This window comes from Nyctereutes procyonoides, unplaced genomic scaffold, assembly GCF_905146905.1.
Source record: "Nyctereutes procyonoides isolate TBG_1078 unplaced genomic scaffold, NYPRO_anot_genome, whole genome shotgun sequence".
In the NCBI taxonomy this organism is placed as follows: domain Eukaryota; kingdom Metazoa; phylum Chordata; class Mammalia; order Carnivora; family Canidae; genus Nyctereutes; species Nyctereutes procyonoides.
Window position 1 is genome coordinate 21,658,375 of NW_026575135.1, and position 27,497 is coordinate 21,685,871.

Below are 27,497 nucleotides of genomic sequence, written 5' to 3' on the forward strand. Positions count from 1 at the left end.
AAATTCTGTATGTTTGGGTGAATGTATAATGACTTGTATCTACCATTATAGTATCAGGATTGTTTCACTGCCCTAAAAATGTGTTCTATAACCATCTCTATAGGTCTTACCATCTCCGTAGATTTGCCTTTTCCAGAATGTCATATAGTTGGAATCATGTTGTATGTAGCCACTTCAGATTGTTTTTTTTTTCACTTAGTAATATGCATTTAAGTCTCCATGTATTTCTGTCTTGATAGTCCTCTCTTTTTAGCACTGAATGATAATCCATTTTCTGGATGTACTGTAGTTTGTTTATCCATTCATCTACTCAAGGGCATCCTAGTTACTTCCAAGTTTGGGCATAAAGCTGCTGTAAGCATCCATTTTGCAGATTTTTGTGTGGACATAAGTTTTTAGCTTCTTTGAGAAATATCAAGGATCCTGATTGCTGGCTTGTATGGTAAGAATATGTTTAGTTTTATAAGAAACCACTGAGCTGTCTTCCAGAGTGGCTGTATCATTTTGTATTTGCACCACCAATGAGTGAGTGTACCTGTTGCTCCACTGTTCTTGTTAGCATTTGGTGATATCAGTGTTCTGATTTTGGCCATTCTAATAGGTGTGTAGCAGTATTTGTTTTAGTTTACATTTCCATGATGACATATGGAGCATCTTTTCATATGCTTATTTGCTGATTTTACATCATTTTTGGTGAGCTGTCTGTTAAGGTCGTTAGCTCATTTTTAAATCAGATTGTTAAAAAATTTTTTAAAAAATAAATAAATAGGTGCCTGGGTGGCTCAGTTAGGCATCTGATTCTTAATTTCAGCTCAGGTCATGTTCTTAGGGTTGTGAGATCAAGCCCCATTGTTAGGCTCCTCGCTGGGCATTGCAGTCTGTTTGAGATTCTTTTGCCTCTGCGCCTCCGCCCCTGCCACATGTGTGTGCATGCTCTCTAAAAAAAAAAAAAAAAAAAAGTTGTTTTACTGTTGAGTTCTAAGCCCATGGGCCAAACAAATTCTAAGGGAAATTAGAAAATCTTTTAAACTGAATAATATTAATATATCAAAATTTGTGGGTACAGATGAAGGAGTACTTGGCGGAAATTTTTACCTTTAAATACTTTGGTTAAAAAGAAGTTTGAAATCAGTCATCTGTTTTCACTTTATTAAACAAGAACAAGATGAGAAAACCCCTAAATAAGTAGAAGGAAGGAAACGATGAAGAGTGGAAATCAATGAAACATAAAAGTAGATTAAGCAATTATTTATAAAAATATTAAGTTGACAAATTCCTAATAGTTTAAGAGAAAGAGAACATGGATTACCAATATAAGATGACAAAGAAGATATCACTACTGATCTTATAGTCATTAAAAGAATATTAGGCCAATAAAATTGGTAATCAATTTATATAAAATGGACAAAGTCCTTGAAAAAACACTGCCTACCAAACCAATATAGAATAGAAAATCTCTATAGCACTGTATCAAAGAAATTTAATTCATTATCAGACACTTCTATAAAAAGAATTTTGCACAAATCTCCCATAAAAAAGATGTTAGAATTCATAAGTGATATCAAACATTTAAGAAATAACACCAAACTTTTTAAGTTTTTTTTTTAAGATTTTATTTTTATTTATTCATGAGAGACACACACACACACACACACAGAGAGCGGCAGAGACACAGGCAGAGGGAGAAGCAGGCTCCATGCAGGGAGCCCGATATGGGACTCGATCCTAGGTCTCCAGGATCACACCCTGGGCTGAAGGCGGCACTAAACCGCTGAGCCACCCAAGCTGCCCTCTTTTTAAGTTTATTTCTTTTTTTTCTTTTTTTCTTTTTTTAAAGATTTTATTTATTTATTCATAGACAGAGAGAGAGAGGCAGAGACACAGGCAGAGGGAGAAACAGGCTCCACGCAGGGAGCCCGATGTGGGACTCGATCCCGGGTCTCCAGGATCACACCCCAGGCTGCAGGCGGTGCCAGACCACTGCGCCACCGGGGCTGCCCTTTTTAAGTTTATTTCATGTATAGTTAACATACAGTGTTATTGGTTTCACATCCACAAAATAGTGATTCAACAATACATTATTCAGTGCTTGTTATGGTAAGTGTACTCTTTAGTCCCCTGATCTATTTCACCCCCATCCCTCCCCCACTCTGCTCTGATAACTATCAGTCTCTGCAGTTAAGAGTCTGCTTCTTGGGGCACCTGGATGGCACAGTTGATTAAGCATCTCACTCTTAGTTTTGGCTCAGGTTGTGACCTCAGGTCATGATCTCAAGGTTGGGGGATTGAGTCCACGTTGGGCTCTGCACTCATTGTGGAGTCTGCTTGTTTCTCTTTCCCTCTCCTGCTACCCCTCCTCCCTGCTCTCTCTCATTTCTCACCCTCTAAAATATATTTTTTTAAGATTTTATTTATTTGAGAAGGAGACAGATAGAGCACAAATGGGGAGATGGAGAGGCAGGCTCCCCACTGAGCAGGGAGCCCAATGAGAGGCTTAATTCCAGGATCCTGGGACCTCAAGTAGCGCCGAAGGCAGATGCTTATCCAACTGAGCCATCCAGGTGCCCCTAAGATAAATAAACCTTTAAAAAAAAAAAAGTCTGCTTCTTGGTTTGTCCCTCTTTTTTCCCCCTTTGGAAATAACTTCAGTCCTACATAAACTCTTTTAGAAAGAAGAGCAAGGAATTTTCCCAGATTATTATATAAAGTTGGCATAATCTTGGGGCACCTAGGTGGCTTGGTTAAGTGTCTGCTTTTGGCTCGGGTCATGGCCCAGGGGTCCTGGGAAGGAGCCTTGTATTGAGCCCCCTGCTCAGTGGGGAGTCTGCTTTTCCCTCTGCCCCTACCCCACTGCTGCTTGTGCTTGCTCTCTCAAATAAATAAAATCTAAAAAAAAAAAAAAAATCATAATCTTGATAATAAAACCTGACAAAGATGTAAGAAAAAAAGTCCAGACTAGTATCCCTTATAAACATAGACATAAAATTAAAAACATTAAGTCACATCCAGCAATATAAAAAACATAATACATCATGACTAAGTGGATTTATCTCAGGAAATCAAGATGGATATATAACATTTGAGAATCAGTGTTATATTTTAACATCTCAACAGATGTCAAAAATCATTTGACAAAATTAAATCCGTTATGATAAAAACTCATAGCCGACTTTGAATAGAAGGAAAATTCCACAATCTGATAAAGGCCAGCAGTGAAAAAACCTGTAACTAACACAAAAAGTAAGCTTCCCCCTGAGATAGCAAGCAAGGTAAGGATTTTTGCTTTCACCACTTCTCTTCAGCTTGTGCTAGACATAACAGGCAGTGCAGTAGAGGAAGAAATAGACAAAAAGTCGCAAAGATTGTCTGTTCAGAGACAACATGGTAGTTTTGGGAAAATACCAATAAATCTATAAAATGACTACTAGAACATCCATAGGATGTAAAATGATGTATGTAAAGAATCTTTCATGATCTGGGAAAATATTGTATTAAATGGATTAAACATTATAAGATTGTGTTCTCAACCATGTTAAGATATACATAAAATGGCTAGAAAAAAATCAACATCATTTACACTGATAATACTGAGTGGTAGGTTTCGAAATTATTATTGAAGCATGAAACAGACTTGAAATTGCATTTCATAGCCAATTTTGTCATTAAAAAAAAATTTTTTTTTTTAATTTGAGAGAGAGTGCAGGGGGAGGAGCAGAGAGAGGGAGCAAACTTCCTGCTGAGTGGGGAGCCAGACTCTGGGCTCTCTATTCCAGGACTCAGCTTTTTTTTTTTAAGATTTTATTTATTTATTCATAAAGACACAGAGATAGAGAGAAGCAGAGACACAGGCAGAGGGAGAAGCAGGCTCCACGCAGAGAGCCCAACATGGGACTCGATCCAGGGTCTCCAGGATCACGCCCTGGGCTGCAGGCAGCGCTAAACCCCTGCGCCACTGGGGCTGCCCCAGGACTCAGATTTTGACCTGAGCCAAAGCCAGCAGCTGGCTGCTTAACTGACCGAGCCACCAGGCACCCCTTTATAGCCAATTTGATGCTGTAAAACCTACATTTACACCCCACTCAGAATTATGTTGCATTAATGTTACAGTACAAATTCAGAAGATCATTTCCATCATTCAGAAATTCATAATATAGTTTCCTCCGCCCCCTCCTCCCGTCGGACGCGGCTGTGTGCTCGCCTTAAACAAACAAAAAAAAAAAAACAAAAAGAAAAAAAAAAAAGGAAATTCATAGTATAGTGACATGTCAGGTATCCTGATTCCCTATTTTTTTTTGTTGTTGTTGTTAAAAAATGCATTTTGCTTTTATAGGTAACTTTTTTTTTATTAGGTAGCATATGTCTTTTAAAAAAAATTTATAAAAAGAGAAAGTCAATCTCCAAAACTTTGGTCTCTGTTTTAATAAAAAAAATTCTCCTTCAGGTGTCTATCTGGATTGACCAGGGCACTAATGAGACTTTGCAGGTGTTGGATGTCTTATTACTTGATCTGGATGGTGGCCACAGATTCATGTAAAAGAATGTTTTTGTTTTTTCTTTTAAAGATTTTATTTATTTATTCATGAGAGTACAGAGAGAGAGAGAGGCGGAGACACAGGCAGAGGGAGAAGCAGGCTCCATGCAGGGAGCCTGACATGGGACTCGATCCCAGGACTCCAGGATTGCGCCCCGGGCCGAAGGCAGGCGCTAAACCACTGAGCCACCCAGGGATCCCCCCCAAAAATGTATTCTTTACATGTATTCATGTAAAAGAATCAGGTGATCTGTACATTTATGATTTGTGCTTTTTAGTTTTTGTGTCTAAGTTATACTTCAGTTTGTCTATTTTAACAAGCAAATTTTATAAAATATTTTTCCCTTCAGGGTTGACATTAGACTGTGTTTTTCATATGCTTTTATGGCCTTATGTTGAAGAACAGGCTCTCACATCTTTATTTCTCTTCTGCTTCAGGAACACATACCGCATGATTGAACAAGATGACTTTGACATTAATACCAGGCTACACACAATTGTGAGAGGGGAAGATGAGGCAGCCATGGTAGAATCAGTAGGCTTGGCCCTAGTAAAGCTACCAGATGTCCTTAATCGTTTGAAGCCTGATATCATGATTGTTCATGGAGACAGATTTGATGCCCTGGCTCTGGCTACATCTGCTGCCTTGATGAATATCCGAATCCTTCACATTGAAGGTGGGGAAGTCAGTGGGACCATTGATGATTCTATCAGACATGCCATCACAAAACTGGCTCATTATCATGTGTGCTGCACCCGAAGTGCAGAGCAACACCTGATATCCATGTGTGAGGACCATGATCGCATCCTTCTGGCAGGCTGCCCTTCCTATGACAAACTTCTCTCTGCCAAGAACAAAGACTACATGAGCATCATTCGGATGTGGTTAGGTATGTATCAAACTTTATTTAGTCTAATGGTTGTTTTTTTCAGTTTGTGTATGTTTCAGTTTTTTCAGAAACTATAGAATATTCCATAGATAGAATATTCCATCAGAATTTAGAAGGCTAAAGTTTTAGTTCATAGATCTCCCCCTATGGTATGACTTCACCTCTCTGAGACTCACTTTTTGAATAGTCTTAATGCGGATTGAATTTTTTCAATCTGTGCTATAATTTATAGAATGGAATAATTTTAAACCCTTAAATATGCTATGGATGAGTAGTTACAAGGACAGATTCCGATATAACAAAAAATGGGGGAGAAACAAGCTATAAAATTATATGTATAATATGCCATTTTAATAAAATTATAATGAAAAGGTTAGGAAGTATGTATGCCAAATCATTTATAGTATTTACTTCTGGCAAGTAGAGTTATAGGTGTTTTGGTTTTTGTTTTCCTGTATTTTGTTTTTTAGTGCAATATAAAAGACTTTTTTTAAAGATTTATTTATTTGATAGAGAGGGCAAGGTGGGGGAGGGGCAAGGGGCAGAGGGTAAGGAAGAGAGAATCCCAAGCAGACTCCATGCTGAGCACAGAGCTTGATGCAGAGCTTGATCCCATGATTTAGAGAGCATGACCTGAGCTGAAACCAAGAGTTGGATGCTTAACTGAGTGTGTCACCCAGGCATCCCTGAAAGAACTATTTTTTAAAAATTTTTTTTTTTTTTTTTATTTATGATAGTCACACACACACAGAGAGAGAGAGGCAGAGACACAGGCAGAGGGAGAAGCAGACTCCATGCACCGGGAGCCCGACGTGGGACTCGATCCTGGGTCTCCAGGATCACGCCCTGGGCCAAAGGCAGGCGCCAAACTGCTGTGCCACCCAGGGATCCCGAAAGAACTATTTTTAATTTTAAAGTATTTCATATGAGATTGTTGGAATACTCAGATAATGTTAAAAGCAGTAAGCTGTAAGTATTTATTAATATAGCGATACTGATTATAATTAAAGCAAAAGTTATAGTTGTACCATTGGGAGTATCCCTGCAAATAGCCTTAAGTTATGATATCTTCACTGATCAATGATTTAACTTATTGGAAATTCCTTTTTTTTTTTAATAAGAGACAAAGAAAATAGTTTTATTTTTTTGTTTTTTAAATTTTTAAGTTTTTGTTTTAAGATTTTATTTATTTATTCATGAGAGACACAGAGAAAGAGAGGCAGAGACATAGGCAGAGGGAGAAGCAGGCTCCCTGCAGGGAGCCCGATGTGGGACTTGATCCCGGGTCTCCAGGATCAGGTCCTGGGCTGAAGGTGGTGCTAAACCGCTGAGCCACCCGGGCTACCCAGAAAATAGTTTTATAAATAGAATGTCAACTGGTTAATTTATAGTGAGAGTACTATCTAGAGGGCAAATCAAGACCAGTCTTCTAGTTAGACATTTAGGACTTTTTTAAGAGGTAGATTTATAGTATAGTGCAATTAATGAATAGGAAATTGACTTAGTGGGGCACCTTGATCTCAGAGTTGTCAGTTCAAGCCCTGTGTTGGACTCCACACTGGGTGTGGAGCCTACTTAAAAAAAAATTGGGGGATCCCTGGGTGGCTCAGCGGTTTAGCACCTGCCTTCAGCCCGGGGTGTGATCCTGGGGTCCTGGGATGGAGTCCCACATCAGGCTCCCTGCAGGGAGCCTGCTTCTCCCTTTGCCTGTGTCTCTGCTTCTCTCTCTCTCTCTCTGTGTCTCTCATGAATAAATAAAATCTTAAAAAAAATTGATTTAGTGATTGTGTACATGTATTTTTTTATTTAGCAAGTGGGGGGAGGGGCAGAGGGAGACAATCCTCAAGCAGACTGCCCACTGGGTGTGGAGCCCACTGTGGGGCTTGATCCCACAACCCATGAGATCATGACTTGAGACAAAGAGCTCAACTGACCCAGCCACCCAAGTGCCTTGTGATTGTGTATATTTTTAACCTAGAGCACATTAGGATAGGAGAGGGAATAGGGCTTTCCTACTGAGTTAATCCATTCTATGTGTATCTTACCCTTGGACAGATACTAGTTATCAAGGAGCCTGTCTAGATAATGCCAATGGAACAAATTCTGTCACTTCAGACTCCTTTTTGTATGCTTAAAAAAAAAAAAAGGTTTTACTTATTTATTTGAGAGAGAGAGAGCATGAGCTGGGGGTGGGAAGGTCAGAGGGAGAGGGAGAAGCAGACTCCCCACTGAACAGGGAGCCTGATGTGGGGCTCTATCCCAGGACCCTGGGATCATGACCTGAGCTGAAGGCACCACTCAGGTGCCCCTCCTTTTTGTATGCTTCTAAGTAAACACTCTTGCATTTTGATTGTACTGTTTGCTCTAGACGGATTCTGAAAAACTTTGTATTTCTGGAAAACTTGTAATGAATAGAAAATAACCCTTAGAAAGCAAAATGTGGCAAGATTGTACTTGTGGGGCTTACGGTTCTATTTGGAACCATTTCAGCAGTCTCTTTGAAAAGAAGGATGACAAAATAGCAAAACTAGATTTTTTTTTTAAGACAGTGGAAAAGAAGACAGTGAGTCCAAGCAATAATGTTTTGTACAAAACGTGTAACTGTTTCTCCACCTGCAACTTTTGATGGTATTCTGCTTATAGGAAGAATGGGGTTAGGTAGGCCATTTAGAATGTAGCTTCATCATCAGAACATGAATAACAGTCGTAGTAAAAATATTAGCAAAATTAAAAAGACTTGGGGCACCTGCGTGGCTCAGTTGGTTAAGTGTCTGACTCTTGATTTCAGCTTAAGTCATGGTCTTGAGATTGAGCCCTGTGTATGGCTCTGCACTGGGCATGGAGTCTGCTTAAGATTTCCCTCTCCCCCCTCCCTCTCTAAAAAAAAAAAAAGTTAAAAAGACTTAAGTTCCTAATAATGAAAGAAATATCACAGTAAATAGAGAACTTTACAACATGAAACAAAAGTTTGATACCTTAATGGAAAGGGCTGTATATAATGGCTGGGTGAGACAAAGCAGGTGATGTCAGAAGTTGCACATTGAGGAGCAAGAGGCTTCATGTTTAGCCTCTTCCTTCCAGTCCCCACCAATGAGAAAATGCAGTACCGAAGAGACATAAACCTTAGAAGATGGAAGGGTGTCTCCAGGAAGGTAAGGATCCTACGCACTGCAGGGAAATAGGTGTTACTGTTATTTCTTGTTCTCTTAGTTATGTTAGCTATGCATTAAAGTAATCTTGAGCTTCATCAGTTCATTAATGTTGCTGATAATTCATTAGGAACACTGGTTAGAAATGGGGAAGATTTACATTTTTCTAATGGTTTGAAATATTTTGGATTTTAAAGCACACATTCTAGTGACTATGATAGCAAGTGCCTTTGTAAAATGTTAACTTTGCTGGATTCTTGGACTTGTTCCTGTAAGTTTTTACCGTTTGATCCTATATTCAGATACTCTGCCTGGAATGTGACAAACTTTTTTTCCTTAGAATTTTTAAGCACAGACTTTGGGGTCTTGCTTTTTAGAATCTGCTTCTTCCTTTTTAAGATTCTTAACTAATGAAGCAGTGTGGTTTGATTTTCTTTAAACAGGTGATGATGTAAAATCTAAAGATTACATTGTTGCGCTACAACACCCTGTGACCACTGACATTAAGCATTCCATAAAAATGTTTGAATTAACATTGGATGCACTTATCTCATTTAACAAGCGGACTCTAGTTCTGTTTCCAAACATTGACGCAGGTAATTGAAAATGAAGTTATGCCACCTACTTTTCTGATTTTTATGTTTCTATTATGTCTTCTTTTGACTGCCCCTCCTATCTTGCTTATCTTGTCATTGAAGCCATTGTAGTTTGAAATGCATTCTAATTGTTAGGGGATCACCAAGTTGTTGTAGTAGATTGAAGTTTGTGTGTTTTTTTTTTTTTTTTTTTTTTGCGCCAAGTTTATTAGAAACTTGAAGAGGAAAGAAATACTACAAAAAATATCTTCAATCTCCCTGTAGTTCCAAATTTAGTCTCTTTTCTCCAGTTTCCACCAATGAGAAAATGCAGTAGCTAAAGGACACTAATGGAAGAAGGTCAAAGGGTGTTTCTAGGAAAGTCGTGATTTTAGTGAGTGCTGTAAAACAGCCACTATTGTTATTTCTTGTTCTCTAACTTATTTATATTAGATATGCCTTAGTCTTGAGCATAGGTAGTTGAGAGCTGGAGTCCCCAACCAATTCATCCTCAAGCCTGACCTGGTTGACTGCCTACTGGTAGATGGTAGTAGTAGCCTTTGGTGCTGGTGAGACCTTCAGCAGGTTAATGGGAAGATGAAATAGAAATGAGAAATGCAGAGCAGGGCCTGACACTGCAGAGTTTTCAATGACTGGTTTAGCTGACACCACTCATTGCCGAGCTTTTAGGCATTTTTTGAAGAAGGAGGTAGGACCCTTCTCTGCAATACCAAGATGTCACCATCTTACTCTGAAAGTATCCCTCTCTTAGTGTCTCTTGAATAATCTTTTAGGGGAAAAAAAGTAGGATATTAGTTGGAAAAAAGAAATTAAGAACTCCCAACCCAGGTTCCATCCAGGTAATATGCTATTATTTCAAAAACTTTAATATTGATTCTTCTAATCCTTTCAATTTTCTGTAAACATTTGGTAGTGTATAGATCCCTCATTCAATATTCATTGTCAGTGATACTCCATTTTAAGACCACTTTTCTGATTGTATACACTTTAGAATTAGAGAGGTCAGAGAATTAGACCCTAGAAAAGCAAAGGGTCCCAGGAATATCTAAATCATGTCTGCTACTCATGTTTCCTCCTCACAGGGCTTTTGATAAAATACATATAAGGAGCAATAGGGAAATAAGAATCATGGCATTCCTTTATCATTATGTGGTGTAGGGCCCAATTCCCCAATGTTGGAGAATAGGAGGAGTGTCTGGTTTAGTCTTAAGGCCAGAGAAAGCCTTCTTTGAGCCCAAATCTGAATCTTGGAAGAGTAGCATCTTCTGGTATACCAGATACTACAATAATTATAGTTGATGACTTGGCATACTCTGACAGAAATGGGCGTAGAGGGAGGCGGCTAGGCCTGCTGTAAGGAGGTTTACCCCAAGTCTGTTACCTACCTTGCCTCATAGAGAAAGGTTAAAAAGAGAGAAGAGCATGCCTAGCTTCTCTTAAGTCAGTAACTCCTACCCACTGGTGAACAGTGTGGTAACATGGTATAGTCTGTGGTCTCTGTCCTACTGTCTATCCAGTCTTGATTAGCAACCTTGTCTTTCTTCTAGGTCGTCACTAGGCAAAAGTGAGTAGAGGCAAGCAGAGAGGCCTTAAATATTGCTTCCGCCCACACAGCTGTAAAATTTTAAAAAATCATGCATTTGAAATAAAATATCAGCTATAGTGTATCAGAATCTACATGTATTTTCTTGGAGCTTAGACCCAAGTGGGATTGGTATCCCGTTGAGCTCTTGTTAAGGCATGAGCAGAGCTGATGCAGAGGCTCTCTGATCAGCTTGGTGTGTGGAGCCCTAGACCTTTCAGTTTAGTAACTCCCATCTTAAGAGAGAGAGAGACTCTTGGCCTGTCTTGAACCTCTAAATTGCTGTTTAAGGTAAAGCTTTTATTGGGGCATTAATAAAAAATATTTACTTTGCTGAGTGCTGTTTGAAAAATCCCAACTGCTGCTGTTTAAAGTGCCTAGATGAGTTGAAGCAGAGGGCTGACCAGCCATTTTAGATAGTCATCATTCCTGGAAAGATCAGTAATTAAAATTACTATCTCCTTCATAACCATTGTGAATTTTTATAGGGTGATTTAAGTGGGGCTTATTTGCCAATGAAAATGGTTTCTTTATCTCATAAACCATTTAACAGGTGGTTCTTTTCATTTTCACAGGGAGCAAAGAGATGGTTCGAGTGATGCGGAAGAAAGGCATCGAGCATCATCCCAATTTCCGTGCAGTTAAACATGTCCCATTTGACCAGTTTATACAGTTGGTTGCTCATGCAGGTTGTATGATTGGGAACAGCAGCTGTGGAGTACGAGAGGTTGGAGCTTTTGGAACACCTGTGATCAATCTAGGAACACGTCAGATTGGAAGAGAAACAGGTATTTACCTCAGTTTGTGTCTCAGTTGACTAGAAATATATATGGAATCAGTGGCTCCTGCCCTGTGGTGAACACAGTGTGGTCACCGTCCTGCTGTCTGATCAATCAGATTAGCAGCTATGCCTCCCTTATTAGGCAGAAACTAGGAAAGTGTGAGGAGGGAGGCATTAAATATGGGCTCCCCTTCATGCATCTGTGACTTTTAAAAAATCATATATTTGAGTTATTATAAGGCTTGCATGTATCAGTGCTGGCATGTAGTTTTATGAACAAGTGCATGATTGAGGTTAATGACCATTTGTGGCCTAAAATCTATAAATAGCACAAGGTGATTACCAAATTTTTTTAGGGCTCCACTTAACATTTTTATTGTCTCTAATGTCAGAGCGAAGAGTTTCTTAGCTGATTATGGTCCTTGATGGCTGTGTTTAAGATACAATGATTGAATGTGTTATATGAATGCTAATCTTTCATTTGTGGGTACGGTAGAGTGTCTTTAATGAGTACTTTAGAGCGTAGAAATTCTAAACAAGATGTCCCCTTAATAACTAAAGTGTAAGAAGGATTATTATTAATGAATTTGCTAACTGAGCTAGATCTTATTCTTAAAATTTAGTCCAAGTTCTAATAGTATCCATGCAAATATATTTCTATAGCTAATGGAAAAGTGTATGTACTTTTGGACAAAAAACTGGACTAGAATCAAAGAAGTTAGTTCAATCTTTGCTCTTTCTCTGTTCATAATTGCTACCCTATTTTCTGCTATCCTTAGGTCTTCTTCCCTTTCATTCACAACATACTTGTTCCCTACTTTACCATTGAAAATACCATTGAATGGAAATTCTCTCAACTTCATTCATTAAGAAAGTATTTAATAAGCACCTACTATGTGTAGACACTGTGATTTTGGCAGTATACTAACCAGGGCTGAGGTCTCATGTAACTTTATTCTAGTGGGAGGGGAGATAGATGATAAACTAAAAAAAAAAAAAAAGTATCAGACTTCTGTGTGCTGTGCAGGCTGTAACACAAGATAATATGATGGGATACATTAGAGGGCATAAGGGAAAGCCTTCTTGAGGAGATGACACTTCAGCTGAGACCTGAATAACAATCTGCTATGTGAGGATCGAGGAGAAGCAGAAGGAACAGCCAGTGTGAAGACCCCAAGGTGGGAACAAGCCTGATGTATTTGAGAAACAGAAGGGCCAATGTAGCTATAGGTGATGGGCAAGAGAAAGAGTGATACAAGATGATGTTAGAGAAGGAGGCAGACATTTGTAAGCCAGGGTAAATAATCTGGGGTTTAAGAATCATGGGAAGCCATTTATGGGAGGAGGACACGATGTGACTGTGACTTGCATTTTGGAAAGATCACTCTGCTGCTCTATGGAAAGTAGAATGTGGTGGGACAGGAGTGGAATCAGGGAGACCAAGAGATTATTTCAGTTCATATGAGAGATGATAGTGGTTTAGAGTACCTGGAATAACAGACATGGACAAAAGTTAGATTTGGGGTTTATTAGAGTACTTGCTGCTGCTTGGATGTGAGCAGTGAAAGGAAAAAAATTTTAGATTTTTGGATTGAGCAGTAGGGGTACTCTTTTCTGACACAGAGGACACTGCAGGAGGAACACATTTGGGAAGGGTGGAATTAAGAGTTCTCTAATGGCCATGTTAAATCTGAGATGCCTATTAGATACCAAAGTGGACATGGCAGGCAAGCAGCTAGATAGTTCTAGGGAGAGTCAGAGTTGGAGATAGAAATTTGAGAGTGATTGGCATATGGATAGTGTTTAGTTTAAGATATTAGTTCGTGTACTGTAACAGACCCAAAATAATAGTGCCTAAGCAAGTTAGATATTCTTTGTTTCTCATTGGTTTAGCTCTCTGGTCATCAGAAAATTAGTGTTTGTCTTCTTGATGGATGCTCCAATTCTTGCTGTCAAGTCCACATTTTAGTCATTGGGCAGGAAGAGAGAGGAAAGTGTCCTTCCTTTTAAAAGCATAAGCTGGAAATTGCTAGTATTTCTTCACATATCCTGTCAGAACATAGTCACAGGATCATATCTAACTGTAGGGGAAGCTGAAGAATATAGTCTTTAGCTGGATTATCAGATACTCAGCTAAAAATTCTGATACTAGTACAGAGAAAGGATAATGGTGCACTCTGCCAGAGATGTCCTTTAAAACGAAGGGACTACATGAGATTGCCCAGAGATGACATAAATAGAGAAGAGAATGGAGCCCAGGACCAACCCTGGAGATGGAGCCCTTCCTTATTTAGAGTTCTGGTGAGGAGGAAGGGGCCAGAAGGAAGACTGGAAAGGACTGCCAGTGGGGTCAGAGGAAACCAGGAGGGTGATAGCATTAAAGCCAAGGGGAAAAAAAAGTGATTCAAGGAGATGGTGTGGAACATTGCTTGGAGTTCAGGGATGATGTGAACAGAGAATTGAATGCTGGGCTTGCAGCAGGTTTTTGTTGTTAAAGGCGGTCTTGTATATTCCATCACCATACTTCTATAAACACATGCCCATTCATCCTTTTCTTGTCTATTTATTTTGGAGGGCATGGCCTCTCTCTGTCCTGCCCGCTGCTCTGCCTTCTCGATCATGTTCTCGATCCCCACCATTCCTGCCTTCTCTGAGGCCTGAAAGGCATCCTTTCTCTGCCATGATCTTCAGCCTCCTCATCATTGAAACATGCCTTGGCCTCTCACATTCTAGAAACAATGACCCCATGCCTCTCTCTAGCTACCATTCTTCTGCTCATCTCTTCTTAGCCAGGTCTATTGAAAAATACGGCTATTTTCCCTGTATTTACTCCATCACATTTGTCAGAAAGTATATGGAGACAAAGTGAATAGTTGACTGGCTGATAGACTGACCAACCTCACCTGGGCAGCTGATAAACAGCTGGCTGAGTAGATGGAAGTCAGGGTGAATAAAAGAGTGAACACACTAGATGACTAGATGAAGTGGGAGGGCTAAGTGGTTGCTAGATTCATGCATGTCATTTATTTTGCTAATTCAACAAGAACTTGATATATTGTCTTTGGGAATAAAGGACCCTAGTGTTCTTAAGTATTTGATACATGGAAATCCTGCTGAGAGGTTTAAAAGCTATAAAGGAGAAAAGTTGTTCTTTAAGAAGACTCATTTGAAGTCTTCTGAGTTTCAGGCCTAATTATGAGCACAACACAACACATTGCTAATTTCTTTATTCTTTGGACATTTCCACTTCCAAATCATTGTAATGTGTCACTGGGTTCACCTAGGGGAGAATGTCCTTCATGTCCGGGATGCTGATACCCAAGACAAAATACTGCAAGCACTGCACCTTCAGTTTGGTAAACAATACCCTTGGTGAGTATATACCCTTTTTAAAGTGATTTAAAAGGGAGCTGCCTTGGGTACCATTTTAAAGCTGTGATCTTTATTTATTTTAAAAGATTTTATATATTCATGAAACACGGGGAGAGAGAGAGAGAGACAGAGACACAGACACAGACACAGGCAGAGGGAGAAGCAGGCTCCATGCAGAGAGCCCGATATAGGGCTCGATCCTGGGACTCCCGGATCATGCCCTGAGCCAAAGGCAGATGCTTAACTGCTAAGCCAACCAGTCATCAGTCATTTTAACAGAGCTTTCATTCTACATCCCTATGGGCCCCCTAGCTGCCAATGAGACAGGGCTTGCTAGTATAACCCCTCTTATTCTACCAAGGGTTCAAATGGAGGATAATTTATTTGTCTCAGTTAATTGATACAGCGCTTCTACCAGGAAATACTTCTTTAGCCTACTCTGACTTTTTGTAAATAGTAGAAAATAAATTATTTTCTTTAAAAATAATCTAGTGCAGCATTGTAATTTAGACTGCTTTCCTTTCTATTTCAATTAATGAGATTTTCCTATATGTGAATGTTTGAATTCTGAAAATATTTTTCCTGATAAATGTAAAGACTAAAAAAGCAATAAGTAAATAAATTTGTCCCAAATTATGTTCTGAAATTGGCTTAACAAAGATCATTTTTCCTTGATGATAGACATATTTGTTAATGGTATCTCAGGCTGGAAATAGTTGTATTTCAATCAGCAGTGGAATCAGACATTCCATTGGTAATGTGCATGTACTTAGTTACTATGTTGCTGGAGATATCAGATGTTGTTATTTGAAAATGAAGCACAACTTTATTACCTGAAGTCTCAGTTTCTATTAGTACCATGTTCTCTGTATCATTTAACATGTATGAGAGAAGCATTTAATTTGACTTTTTTGTTACTGCAGTTCAAAGATATATGGGGATGGAAATGCTGTTCCGAGGATTTTGAAGTTTCTCAAATCTATTGATCTTCAAGAGCCACTACAAAAGAAATTCTGCTTTCCTCCTGTGAAGGAGAATATCTCTCAAGATATTGACCATATTCTTGAAACTCTAAGCGCCCTGGCTGTTGATCTCGGTGGGACAAACCTCCGAGTTGCAATAGTCAGCATGAAGGTAATTTAGTTCCTAAGTCATAACTTCATATCCCATATAAATAATTGATTTTTTTTTTTAAGTATGGTTGGAAGGTAGGACTAGGAATATACATACAAATGAGATTGTAATCATTTGCTCACAGTATTGACTTTTGGATCCATTACAATGTTTGTCTCACTATTTTACTAAGCATTAACACTTAAAAGAAAAATTCTCCAGGAATCCTAGTTAGTAGACTTGAATTGACAGTGGGAGACCCCTTAGGTAACCAGAGAGGGCTCTTGCCATCCAGGAGACCTGGAATTCTATACTTTGTAACAGCACAGATCATGCTAATTACTGTCACTACCCCGGGGGAGGGTATCCACAAATGGTGAAGGGAATTGCACCTTCTCTAGAACGTGGTTTTAGTTGAGTACAGCATTCCTTCAGTTCCTTAACCAGAAGATCAGCACAGTGTTGATGGAAACTGAGAGAGCCTTCATAAAAACATAAATTGTTTGTGTTAAAATGATCCCTGATGACTTAAGAATAAACCTAGCAGAAAAACCATTGCTCGAAATATTGTAGATATATAAAATTTTAGGAGTCCATGAGAAGTGGCAAGGATTTCAAAATAAAGTTGTTTAGGTCAAATAAAGCAAAACAAAACCATTTTCTCAAGAGAAGCCAATGGTTTCCTTTGTAAATACTCTTTAAAAAGCATGGATAGAAGATTTTCTCAACCAAGTGATGATCTATCAGTAGCCAGAACCCTTTGTAATGGTCAAATTCTAGAAACGCTACTATTCAAATCAGGAAGAAAGATGTTTTCTGCAACATTATTGCACATAATTCTGAAGTTATGAAGGGAGTAAAAGCAAGGAGCAAACAGCACAAGTGGAGATTGTACACAGAGTAAAACAAAACATATTATAGTCAGTATGAATAAACAAGCTTGCAGAATTAGTAAGAAACCTGAGTAAAATGGCTAGATGTTATGATAAATATATACCAATAACTTTCTACTTACATGAAATTTTAGGCAAAGATTTTTGAGTTTTCCTACAAGTGAGCGTTTGTCAGCCTGAGTGCACATTAGCATTACCTAAAGCTTTAAAAAAATATATAGATACCTGGGTCCCACCCTAGACTAATTTGAATCTCTGGGCAGGGAGTCCAAGGCATCAATATTTGTTCAAAGCCCAGGTGATTCTGCTGCATGGGGACATTGAGAGGTGTAATATTGTTTGCTTGCTTGTTTATTTATTCTCTTAAGTAGTCACCACATCCAGTGTGGAGCCCGACTTAGGACTCAAACTCACGACTATGAGAAGTAAGACCTGAGCCAAGATCAGGAGTCAGACACTTAACTGAGCCACCCAGGCTCACCCCTAAGTTTGTTTTAATGTCAGTCATTAGAGACAGCTAATTTACCTTTGTAATTGAATTATAAGTTTAACATAATCTAGTCAACATTTTAATGGGATTTTTAAAAGTTTGACAATGATGGGACACCTGGGTGGCTCAGTGGTTGAGTGATTTGCCTTTAGCTCAGGGCATGATCCTGGAGTCCCGGGATTGAGTCCCGCATCCTGTTCCCTGCATGGAGCCTGCTTCTCCCTCTGCCTGTGTCTCTGCCTCTCTCTCTCTCATGAATAAATAAGTAAAATCTTTATAAAATAAATAAATAAAATAAAAGTTTGATAATGCTCTTCTGAAATTTACCCAAAATAATGCATAAATGAGAATAGCAAAGAAAAATTTTACAAAAAGAATAATTTAGGAGACTCTCCTTGACTGGTATTAAAACATATCACAGGGCAGACCCAGTGACTCGGTGGTTTGGCGCTGTCTTCAGCCCACGGTATGATCCTGGAGTCCCACGTCGGGCTCCCTGCATGGAGCCTGCTTCTCTCTCTGCCTGTGTCTCTGCCTCTCATGAATAAATAAAATCTTAAAAAAAAAAAACAGGGCAGCCCGGTGGCTCAGCGGTTTAGTGCTACCTTCAGCCCAGGGCCTGATCCTGGGGACCTGGGATCGAGTCCCACATCGGGCTCCCTGCATGGAGCCTGCTTCTCCCTCTGCCTGTGTCTCTGCCTCTCTCTCTGTGTGTCTCTCATGAATAAATAAATAAAATCTTTAAATAAATAAATAAATAAATAAATAAATAAATAAATAAATAAATAAAAAAGTATCACAAAGCGCAGTAATTTAAACATCATAGATCTGTGCTATTATTGGCTTCAGTTATGGGAGGTGATTAAAGCTTACCTCCTTAGGATATTTATTTAGTTGCCTTAGTTTTTAAGCAAGGAAGTTTTGTCATCCCAAAAGAATAAACTATGACCTTTTTTTTTTTAAAAGATTTTATTTATTTATTCATAGACACAGAGGGAGAGAGGCAGAGACACAGGGAGAGGGAGAAGCAGGCTCCATGCAGGGAGTCCGATGTGGGACTCGATCCTGGGTCTCCAGGATCACACCCCAGGCTGCAGGCGGCGCCAAGCCGCTGTGCCACCAGGGCTGCCCCAAACTATGACCTTTTAATGAAGATTGAGATTAGCTAACATTCACTTTATGCTTGACGGGCCCCTGTGGTTTGCTGTGCAGTTGCCACTGCTTCAGTTAGCCATATGCCAGAATAGCTTCCCAGGTGTCCCCCAAGCAGTCATTTAAATCTACAGTATTCTCTGTCCTATATAGCAAGGTCTGATTTATTGTGAAGGGGGTCAGAAGATTCATGGGATGCTCCTTGGGTAATAAGATCAATGAGACAGGGCTTGTTTTCTTTCTTTATGTTTTAGGGTGAAATTGTTAAGAAGTATACTCAGTTCAATCCTAAAACCTATGAAGAGAGGATTAATTTAATCCTACAGATGTGTGTAGAAGCTGCAGCAGAAGCTGTAAAACTCAACTGCAGAATTTTGGGAGTAGGTGAGATTGTGAATTGCATATTCAAGAAATGTTCTTTTTGATATATAGAATTGACTGAGTTCTGTTGCATGACTGACCATAAGGTCACTGCCCTTTGTATGTGGCTCCAGGTCCTATATGTGGGCCCCACGGATGGGGTCTTTCTGAAATTCCAGTAATCATTATGGGTACATTGGTGGGGAGCTACAGGTTTAGCTCAGAATTGCCTGACATTTCCTTGCAATCTTTGGTAATATTTGCCCTAGGAGATCTTGGGTGAGTTAATTTGTGTTTGAAACCCAGGGAGTTGGCAGACTTTTCTAAGATTGTGTGTGAGAATTATTTCCCTTGTGTGTGTGGTGGACCTCAGGTATTTCTACGGGTGGCCGTGTAAATCCCCGGGAAGGAGTCGTGCTGCATTCAACCAAACTGATTCAAGAATGGAACTCTGTGGACCTCCGGACCCCGCTGTCTGACACTTTGCATCTCCCCGTGTGGGTGGACAATGATGGCAATTGTGCTGCCCTGGCGGAAAGGAAATTTGGCCAAGGAAAGGGCCTGGAAAACTTTGTGACACTTATCACAGGCACAGGTGAGGGGAGGATGAGGAGGTTGCTTCAGTAGCTAGACCGTGTGTTGGGGCGCACCCTCAGTGTTAGCCAGGCAGCGTGTAAGTCCGCTCTAGTGTTAACCTCCTGCTTGACTAGAGCCAGAAGGGGAGCCCTATGGGAGGGCAGAAGGCCCTCTCAGGCTTTGCCCAGCATGTGCCCTGCCCTGGGCATGCATGTGGACCTCACATTCTCAAGAACTTGTCTGATCTGTTCAGAGCCCTTACTCCCCAAAGCTGCTCGTTCCTAGCTTCTCCACCCAGTCTTTTTGGTTAGTATCATATTTGCCTTAACTCTCAGCTCTTATGCTAGGCAGTGGAGACTAATAAATATATTTTTCCTTTAAATGTCTGTGGCAAACACCCCTAGGGGTAGCCCTCTCAAGTTCTGAGGTAGATGACATAAGAAGCCCTTTGAGCTGGTCCTCTAGGAGCTGCCAAGTTGGTCAAAACAAACAACCAGTGTTTTGAAAATAGTCTTGCTCCCTCCATACTGCCATCTTTGCTGAGAATGTTGGCTGGTTTGAGGCCACCAAGATTGGGAGCGGGCGGTGGGACCAGAAAATACCAGAAAGTTAGCTTATTAAAATTCAGCGTTTTTTTTTTTTTCTCCCTTGATTAAGCTTTCTTGATTGCTAACTAACAAACATGTTAGTTTCCAAAGTTGCAAAAAAAAATTGGTTGTGACAGTTTTTGCCAGTTTATTCATTGCTTTAGTGGAGGGATGGACTTTTGGAATTGCCTGCTCTGCCATTTTTGCTGATGTCCTAGTTTAGTTTTGGAATGAGGAAACAGGCTCTGCTGGTAGGTGGTTGAGCCACCATTTGATCCCAGATATATCTAATCTCAAAACTTCTGTGCCCTTAAACTCTACATTACACCACCTCCTCTAGAAGCTCAGGTCCTTCTCTTGTCTCAGACATAGTTTTAGCAAGCTTGGATATCATTTCCTAGATTTCCTGTCTGAGATAGTTTGCAAATTAAGAGGGGTGGAGTTGAAGAGTAGGTGCCACAGGAAGTAACTGATGGCAGGATCAGTCTGAAAAGTAGAGCCTTCTCAGGCTTTTTTCCTTAACAACTCCTAAACTCCGCAAAACAAGAGAGTCACTGATACTCATAATCACTGAGTCACAGATTTTTAGACATGGTGGCATTAAGAAGAGGCAAAATCATAGTTTATATTCTCTATTTAAGAAAGAAGATGGTGTATGATGTATTTCGGAAAGATGGTATTTTCTTGGGTTTCCCCTATAGCAGAGCCCAAGATGAGGACTTAGGGGTGGGTATTTTATGTTGGAGGTGATCCTGAGAAGTAGGAGTGTAAGAGTGAGAAGAGTAGAACAGAGTAGGTGGAAAGCCATTATCCAAGTTGCCTTGAGGACAGTGGGAGCTAAAATCTACCAGAACCTTCCAAGAAGTCTACAGAATACCATTCAGAGTTGTTGACTAGATGACTAGGCTCTTACGTTAGTACTGGAGATGGCCTCAGTGAGGAGACAGGCAGTGTGAGTTTGAGGTGAGCCTGAGCCTGTGTGGATCTGTTCCCCACAGCGAGCCAAGTAGATGCAACACAGGGTTGCAACATTAGAGTTAGGGATCTGCTTAAAAGATTTCCCTCCAAAATACTTCCAGGTAAAGTGTTTGGCCAAGTTTCAGTTATTCAGGAAAAGAGGCAGCATAAAGAACCTTACATTCTAAAGCTTTGCTAGACAGACGAGGCATTGCTATATCACAGCTTCCTGTTTGAGGTGAAGAGCCACCTCAGTGATTATTGTCTTTTGCTGTAGGAATTGGCGGGGGGATCATCCATCAACACGAGTTGATCCATGGAAGCTCCTTCTGTGCTGCAGAACTTGGCCACCTTGTTGTGTCTCTGGATGGGCCTGACTGTTCCTGTGGAAGTCATGGGTGTATTGAAGCATACGCCTCTGGAATGGCCTTGCAGAGGGAAGCAAAAAAGCTGCATGATGGTTGGTTTTTTTCTCCTGAGGAATTAAATAGCTAAATGGTAGACAAGTATTTCAAAGTAGATATTTCAAAAACAGCTGGATACTGAAGGCTTAGAACTTTTATCCTTCTCATTTCCCAGAGGAAAGGTGGTGCTTCCTCATACCAAAGCTCTGAAATTCCCCTTAGTCCTGACCCATATTAACACTTTCCCCTCCAGTGGTGGGGATGGACAAGGGTCTTGAGCTCCAGGATAACAGAGACAATTTGATTTTTGTTCCTTCAGCCCCTAGCCGAAGAAGTAAATGGATTAACATAGTACAGTTGTGAACTCTGAAAAGTCTATTTGAATTAAAGTTATTTCTGGACACGTTATAAAAGTCAGGATGGGTTCTATCTAGTCTAATACAAGAGGGAGTCATTTACTATTATTATAATATACTGTCAAATGCACTGAGAATGATGGCCAAGGAATATAGATGCATATAAGGAGGACACCAGTGTTCCCTCCCTGCCCTCTTCATACAGGGAAGGGAGCGTTAGGGTGCTGTCCGGGGATTGTGAGAGGGTAAACAGAATTAGCAGGACAAGTTGGGATGAGCCAGGGACGCTTTCGAGCTTGGGAAGCAGTGTGGGTGCATAAAAGGCAAGGTGGATAGAGCATAGCAAGAAGTAGGCCAAGACCAGCAGCTAATGGAGAAGCCATTGAGAACTTCTAGGGGAAAGACATGATCAGATCAGAATTTTATAGACTCTTTACTAAAATGTAACTTTTTGTTTTCTGGGAGAAAAATAGTTGTTGAATAGAGTAGCTTTAGATGGTACAGTTCTAGAGTGATGTCCAGTTTTCTAGGTGGACAGGCTGGGAATATAAAAGGAGGAGCAGGTTGTGGCAGAACGGGATGGCTCGGTGCCTGTGGGACTTTGGGTAGAGATGTGTAGAGGGTAGCTGGCTGTGGGGTCTGGCGCTCAGGAGAGATGAATGGGTTGGAGGTGGGGATTTGGGAATCATCAGCCCTGAGGTGTGGCAGTTAAACCTCTGATTGAGACTTGGAGTGAGGCAGGTGTCAGGGTGGAATCCGGCAAAGCAGCATTTAATGGGCGGAAAGGAAAACTGGGAAAGGGTAAACACAGCAGCCAAAGGGAGAGTGTTTCAAGGAGAGAGTAGTTGGGAATGTCAAGGGCTGTTAATAAGTAAATCAGAAAAGTTCATCGGCTTTGGCCATGGGGACATCATTTGAAACCCTGCAAACTTTGTTCTTCAATTTCATTGTTATCATTAGCCTCCCTTAGGAGCCTGTTTAGACATTTTTTTTTTCCTAATCCTCCCCCTGCCGCAACATGGGATACTTCAGTACCACAGATCTACTGTTTATCTGTTTGTGTTTATGTAACTATATGTATAAAAAAGAGTAGGCTTTTTAATTTTTTTTTCCCTGAAGAACCAGTTTTTGTACTCCTGGGGGAAAAAAACTTATCTTAAGAGAGAGCACATTCAAATAGGGGGAGCAGAAGCCTGACCACAGAGTAAGAGGGAAGAAGTGCCTTGAGGGTGTGGAGGTTGTGGAGTCCCGGAAAGCCCCTGAGCAGGGGGAGGAAATGAGCTGCAGCGCCTGGGTTGTCTGAGAGAGGGAGAGGAGGAGGGAAGGTGTGCAAATACAGGTGTGTGTTTAGATGGGGGCAGAAAAGTCAGGGAACCCCTGCCCTGTGGCACCCTTTATCAGAGAGGTGGGCAGTTTGGAACTCTCCTGGTGGTGGGAGCAGAGTAAAAGGTCTGAGGTTGGAAGCTGAGGAGAGCCCTAAGGAAGGAGAGAGAGCTGGCCGGGCTAGGTAGCAACCTGCACAGTTGGGATTTTTTCTCGTCAGAGCCCAAGTGTGATAGCAGATGAGGAGGTCTGACCTGGACTGATGAGGGGTGGTGAGGGGCAGAAAAGACCAGGACTATAGATAATAGACTTCATTGAGCGCTGACTCTGGCCAGCATTGAACTAAGTTCTTTACGTCCATTATCTCATTTAGTTCCTTAAACAGTCCTGCCAGAGTATGTTTTGTAAAGAAGAGAGTATAGAGGTGATGTGACACAGATGGGGTTGTGCAGCTGGTAGTGACCGAGTTGGCAACTGAACCCCTGGCCATGTTGGTTCTCTAGGCGCTGCCGTAGAATGCGGGGCCCTCGCAAGTGATGTGACGTGCATCTTGGTTGGATAAAGAAAGGAGATAAATACCTAGGAGTCTCTGTTTCAAGTGGAAGTGAGAAGTAAGGAGGCTAGAGGGCTGGATAGGAGGCTCGGATCGGAGTTGAGGATTTTCCAGTTGGGGAAGTTCTGGGTGATGTGTAACCTAGGCAGCAAAAGGGCAGCAGTGGCCTCTGGAGTCCTGTATGTGGACATTTGTGAAAGATAAGCTTTGCAAATGCGAAAAGAAAACACTGTCTTCCTACTTGGGGGCCTGCTGCTTGCGGGCAGACTTCTAAGCTTGGCCCCCTGTGGGGCTGCCACAACTCGCTAATGACCATTGCTTCTCACCTCTGCTCAAACAGAAGACTTGCTCTTGGTGGAAGGGATGTCCGTGCCAAAAGACGAGGCCGTGAGTGCAGTCCATCTCATCCAAGCTGCGAAACTTGGCAACGTGAAGGCCCAGAGCATCTTGAGAACAGGTGAGCATGTGACTCCAGGCAGCTGTGCCACAGGGTGGCCCTCAGACTGCCCAGGGATCCCACACATACCCAGCTTCCCTGGGGAATCAGCACTCCAGAATGTGTTCAGAGGTGTTTTTCCTGCTTTCTGAGAGAGAAAAAGGGAATGGCATTCAAGGTATTTGGCAGCATTGCCTTTATTAACAGATTTTGTTTTGTTTTGTTTTACAACTACGAATAAACTACTTGTTCATTTTATAGGAAATCTAAAGAAATAGAGGAGATTAAGAAAAAGTATCACTTCACGTTTACCATACACAGATGAACTATTAACATTTCCTTCCAATCTTCCGATTTTTTTTATATATAGTTGAGAACCTATGGTATAGTATATAGCATATCTAGCTTTTTAAATTTCAAACTATAACATCATTTTCTCATAGTAAGAACAAATCATGAATAGCTTTACAAGTACTGCCTTCTGTTCTGGGCTACTGATTCCACCATCCTCTGATGTGGTGGTGGTGGTGTTTTAAAGATTTTATTTATTTGAGAGAGAGTACAGGCAGGGAGGGGAGGGAGAGAGTACAAGTAGGGAGGGAGGGAGGGAGAGAGGGGGAGAGAGAGAGAGAGAGAGAGAGAGAGAGAGAGAGAGAGAGAGAGAGAGAGGGCACATTCCCCCCTGAGCCAGGAGCCCAAAGCTGAGTCAAAGGCAGACACTTAACCCACTGAGCCACCCAGGCACTCCCTCTGGCGTTTTTGATTTGGCTCTCCCGAGACTTACTTTCATTTTTGTTTTCTTGTAGCTGGAACAGCTCTGGGTCTTGGGGTTGTGAACATCCTCCACACTATAAATCCTTCCCTTGTGATCCTGTCTGGCGTCCTAGCCAGTCACTACATCCACATCGTCAAGGACGTCATCCGTCAGCAAGCCTTGTCCTCGGTTCAGGATGTGGATGTGGTGGTTTCAGATTTGGTGGATCCTGCCCTGCTGGGTGCCGCCAGCATGGTTCTGGACTACACAACTCGCAGGATCTGCTAGACCTCCCAGGTGTGGATGTGGACCGAGACTCAGAGCTGCTTTGTGGAATCAGGCTTTTAGACGAGCATTTCTTAAAAAGCAGATTTGGTATTTAAATTTGGTATTTGGCAGGTGACTTTGGCAGTTAATTTTTTGCTTTTCATCTCCTCTTCCAAAGTCACCTTTCCTAACCCCATTTTCGTGGCTGCTGCTGTTTCTGGGTTCATTTTAGCTCAAACCCTGTAAGTATCAGTCACAATCTTCTGTGCCAAAGGAGCTGTGATCGTAGACAAGGATGCCTTAGGGCTCTGCTACGACCTAGACCTGCAGGCCTTGCCTGGAGGGAGGCTCCAGACTGGAGTGGAGATTATTAATCCTTCTTCCTCTGACCCGAAACTCAGATTGCAGAAGGGGATCCATCCAATCAGGAAGCAGAAGGAAATCTCACTGTGAAAGGCTTAAGTAAACTTAAGTAAATTTTTTTTAAAAACCAGTGTTACTGAGGTGTTTTTAAAAGTGTACAATTTGATGAGCTTTGACCTCCATATATACCTGTGAAACCATCACTGCAATCAAGACATTGGACACATCTATCACCCCCAAATGTTTGCTAAAAGATGTTATTTGTTATTACTCTTGCATAAACTTGAGCAACTTTAGGGACTTGGATGACAGTGGCCTTAGTGACCTTGTCCTTATCTTCTTAAGGACAGCTGAGAAGCCACTAAGACTTATAGCCTCTGAAAGGAGATTAACCACCCCCAAAGGGTCTTCATTACTGACAGATACCTCTCCATTCAGTAACTTTTCTTTCTTTTTTTAAAAAAAATATGTATTTGAGAGAAATAGAGCACACATGCGTGCACAAGTGGAGGGGCGGAGGCAGAAGGAGAGAAGCAGACTCCCCAATGACCAGAGAGCCTAGCCTGATGCATGTGGGGCTCAGTCCCACAACCCTGAGATCATGGCCTGAACTCAAGGCAGATGCTTAACCAGGCATCCCTTTGATAACCTTTCATACTAATGTTGAGGATGACCCTGGAGTATCTATTAATAGCTGTGTTTGTAGAGCCCATATCTGTGATGTGGACTGTGGCAAAATAAGATTCTGTGCTTTCACTGGTGTTAAGAAGGCCAAGGTTCTTGCTATCAATTTTAATGTCGGAGAAATACTAATAGCCATCATTTATTAAGTGCCTACTGTATACCAGGCTCTGAACTAGGTGCTTCATATACATTATTCTAAATTCTTAAAACCTGGGAGGTGAGTGTCCTAATTTACATTTTATATGATCCTAAACTAAGTCTCGGTGTGTTTAAATGATGTACCTAAAGCCAAGTGGTGACTGAGTCTTAGAAAAACAGGGTTTGATTCCAGGTCCCTCTTGCTTTTCTGCTAAGCCACCCAGCCTCTCATATAAACTTGCAAAATGTGAATATATCCTGATTTACTTTAGACTACCTGCAGCTTTAATAAGATGGACTCAATTTGTCTTTGATGCTGTCCCTCGATAAATTTAATCAAATATTCCTCTATGCTGTAGACATTTTGCCAATACAGTATTTGGTCTAATCACAGGTTTTTTATGGGTACTTTTAGATCTAAAACATATGCATGTTTCAGATTACTTTAGGAAAACCTGAAGGTTTCCATTGTTTTGGTGTTAGCATACAAAATAAAGTGAAAGAATTGATATTGCATTTGAAATCCTTCCTTCCTGGTGGGTTAATGTGAAAAGATAGATTGGTTGATTCCTAGAATTTGACCAGCCCTGAAGTAATCTTCAGGTCCTGGTTATTGTTGAAAAATTCCACAGTGATTCCTAGGAAGGAAGCTAGTCTGCTTGGCTCTCAGTGTCTGGGGTGAGGTGGTATGCTCCGAAGAGGCATCCGTTGTTCCTTGGTGACATCTGTAACTGCTCTGTACACCAGAGTTGTATTGCTACCAAGTTTCATACCAAATATTTGGAAGGATGGTACTAAATCTAAAACCAAATCTTAGTTTTTATTAAATTCATGGAAAGGTTAATATATTCCAACATAATTATTACTTATAGTGAAATAATCACATATTAATTTATTTTATTGTAAATATTTTTATGTTACTGTTCTGAGCCAAATTCTAAAGAAAAAATAAAATATATTTCTATGTGGAAATCCTAACATTTTTGCATTTTGTTTTCTTATTTAACTCTCTAGCTAAAAGTGTCTTCCCCTAAGAGATTTATATTGTTGCACTGTTTTACTTTTTAAAGGTCATGTAACTTCTTAAGGCATCTAATAGGAATTTCTTAACCAAAAAAAAATTTTTTTATAATAGGAAGCATTGCTATATAACATTTATATATATAGCAAAATGATCACCAGAGTAAGCC

At 40.6% G+C, this 27,497-nt stretch overlaps 1 protein-coding gene across 4 annotated transcripts in view; it reads left to right on the forward strand.

The window, feature by feature from the left end:
• Positions 1-27,277, forward strand: part of GNE (glucosamine (UDP-N-acetyl)-2-epimerase/N-acetylmannosamine kinase) — a 44,350-nt gene extending 17,073 nt beyond the window's left edge. For all 4 annotated transcript variants that reach the window (XM_055302213.1, XM_055302214.1, XM_055302216.1 and 1 more), the window contains exons 3-12: positions 4,970-5,421; positions 9,014-9,166; positions 11,324-11,536; positions 14,814-14,901; positions 15,825-16,035; positions 18,804-18,933; positions 19,283-19,504; positions 21,307-21,489; positions 24,006-24,122; positions 24,908-27,277. In XM_055302213.1, the coding sequence (XP_055158188.1) occupies positions 4,970-5,421; positions 9,014-9,166; positions 11,324-11,536; positions 14,814-14,901; positions 15,825-16,035; positions 18,804-18,933; positions 19,283-19,504; positions 21,307-21,489; positions 24,006-24,122; positions 24,908-25,143 (2,005 nt within the window). In that variant the 3' untranslated portion in view covers positions 25,144-27,277. The remainder of the gene's footprint in view (positions 1-4,969; positions 5,422-9,013; positions 9,167-11,323; positions 11,537-14,813; positions 14,902-15,824; positions 16,036-18,803; positions 18,934-19,282; positions 19,505-21,306; positions 21,490-24,005; positions 24,123-24,907) is intronic.
• The last annotated feature ends 220 nt before the right edge of the window (positions 27,278-27,497 follow it).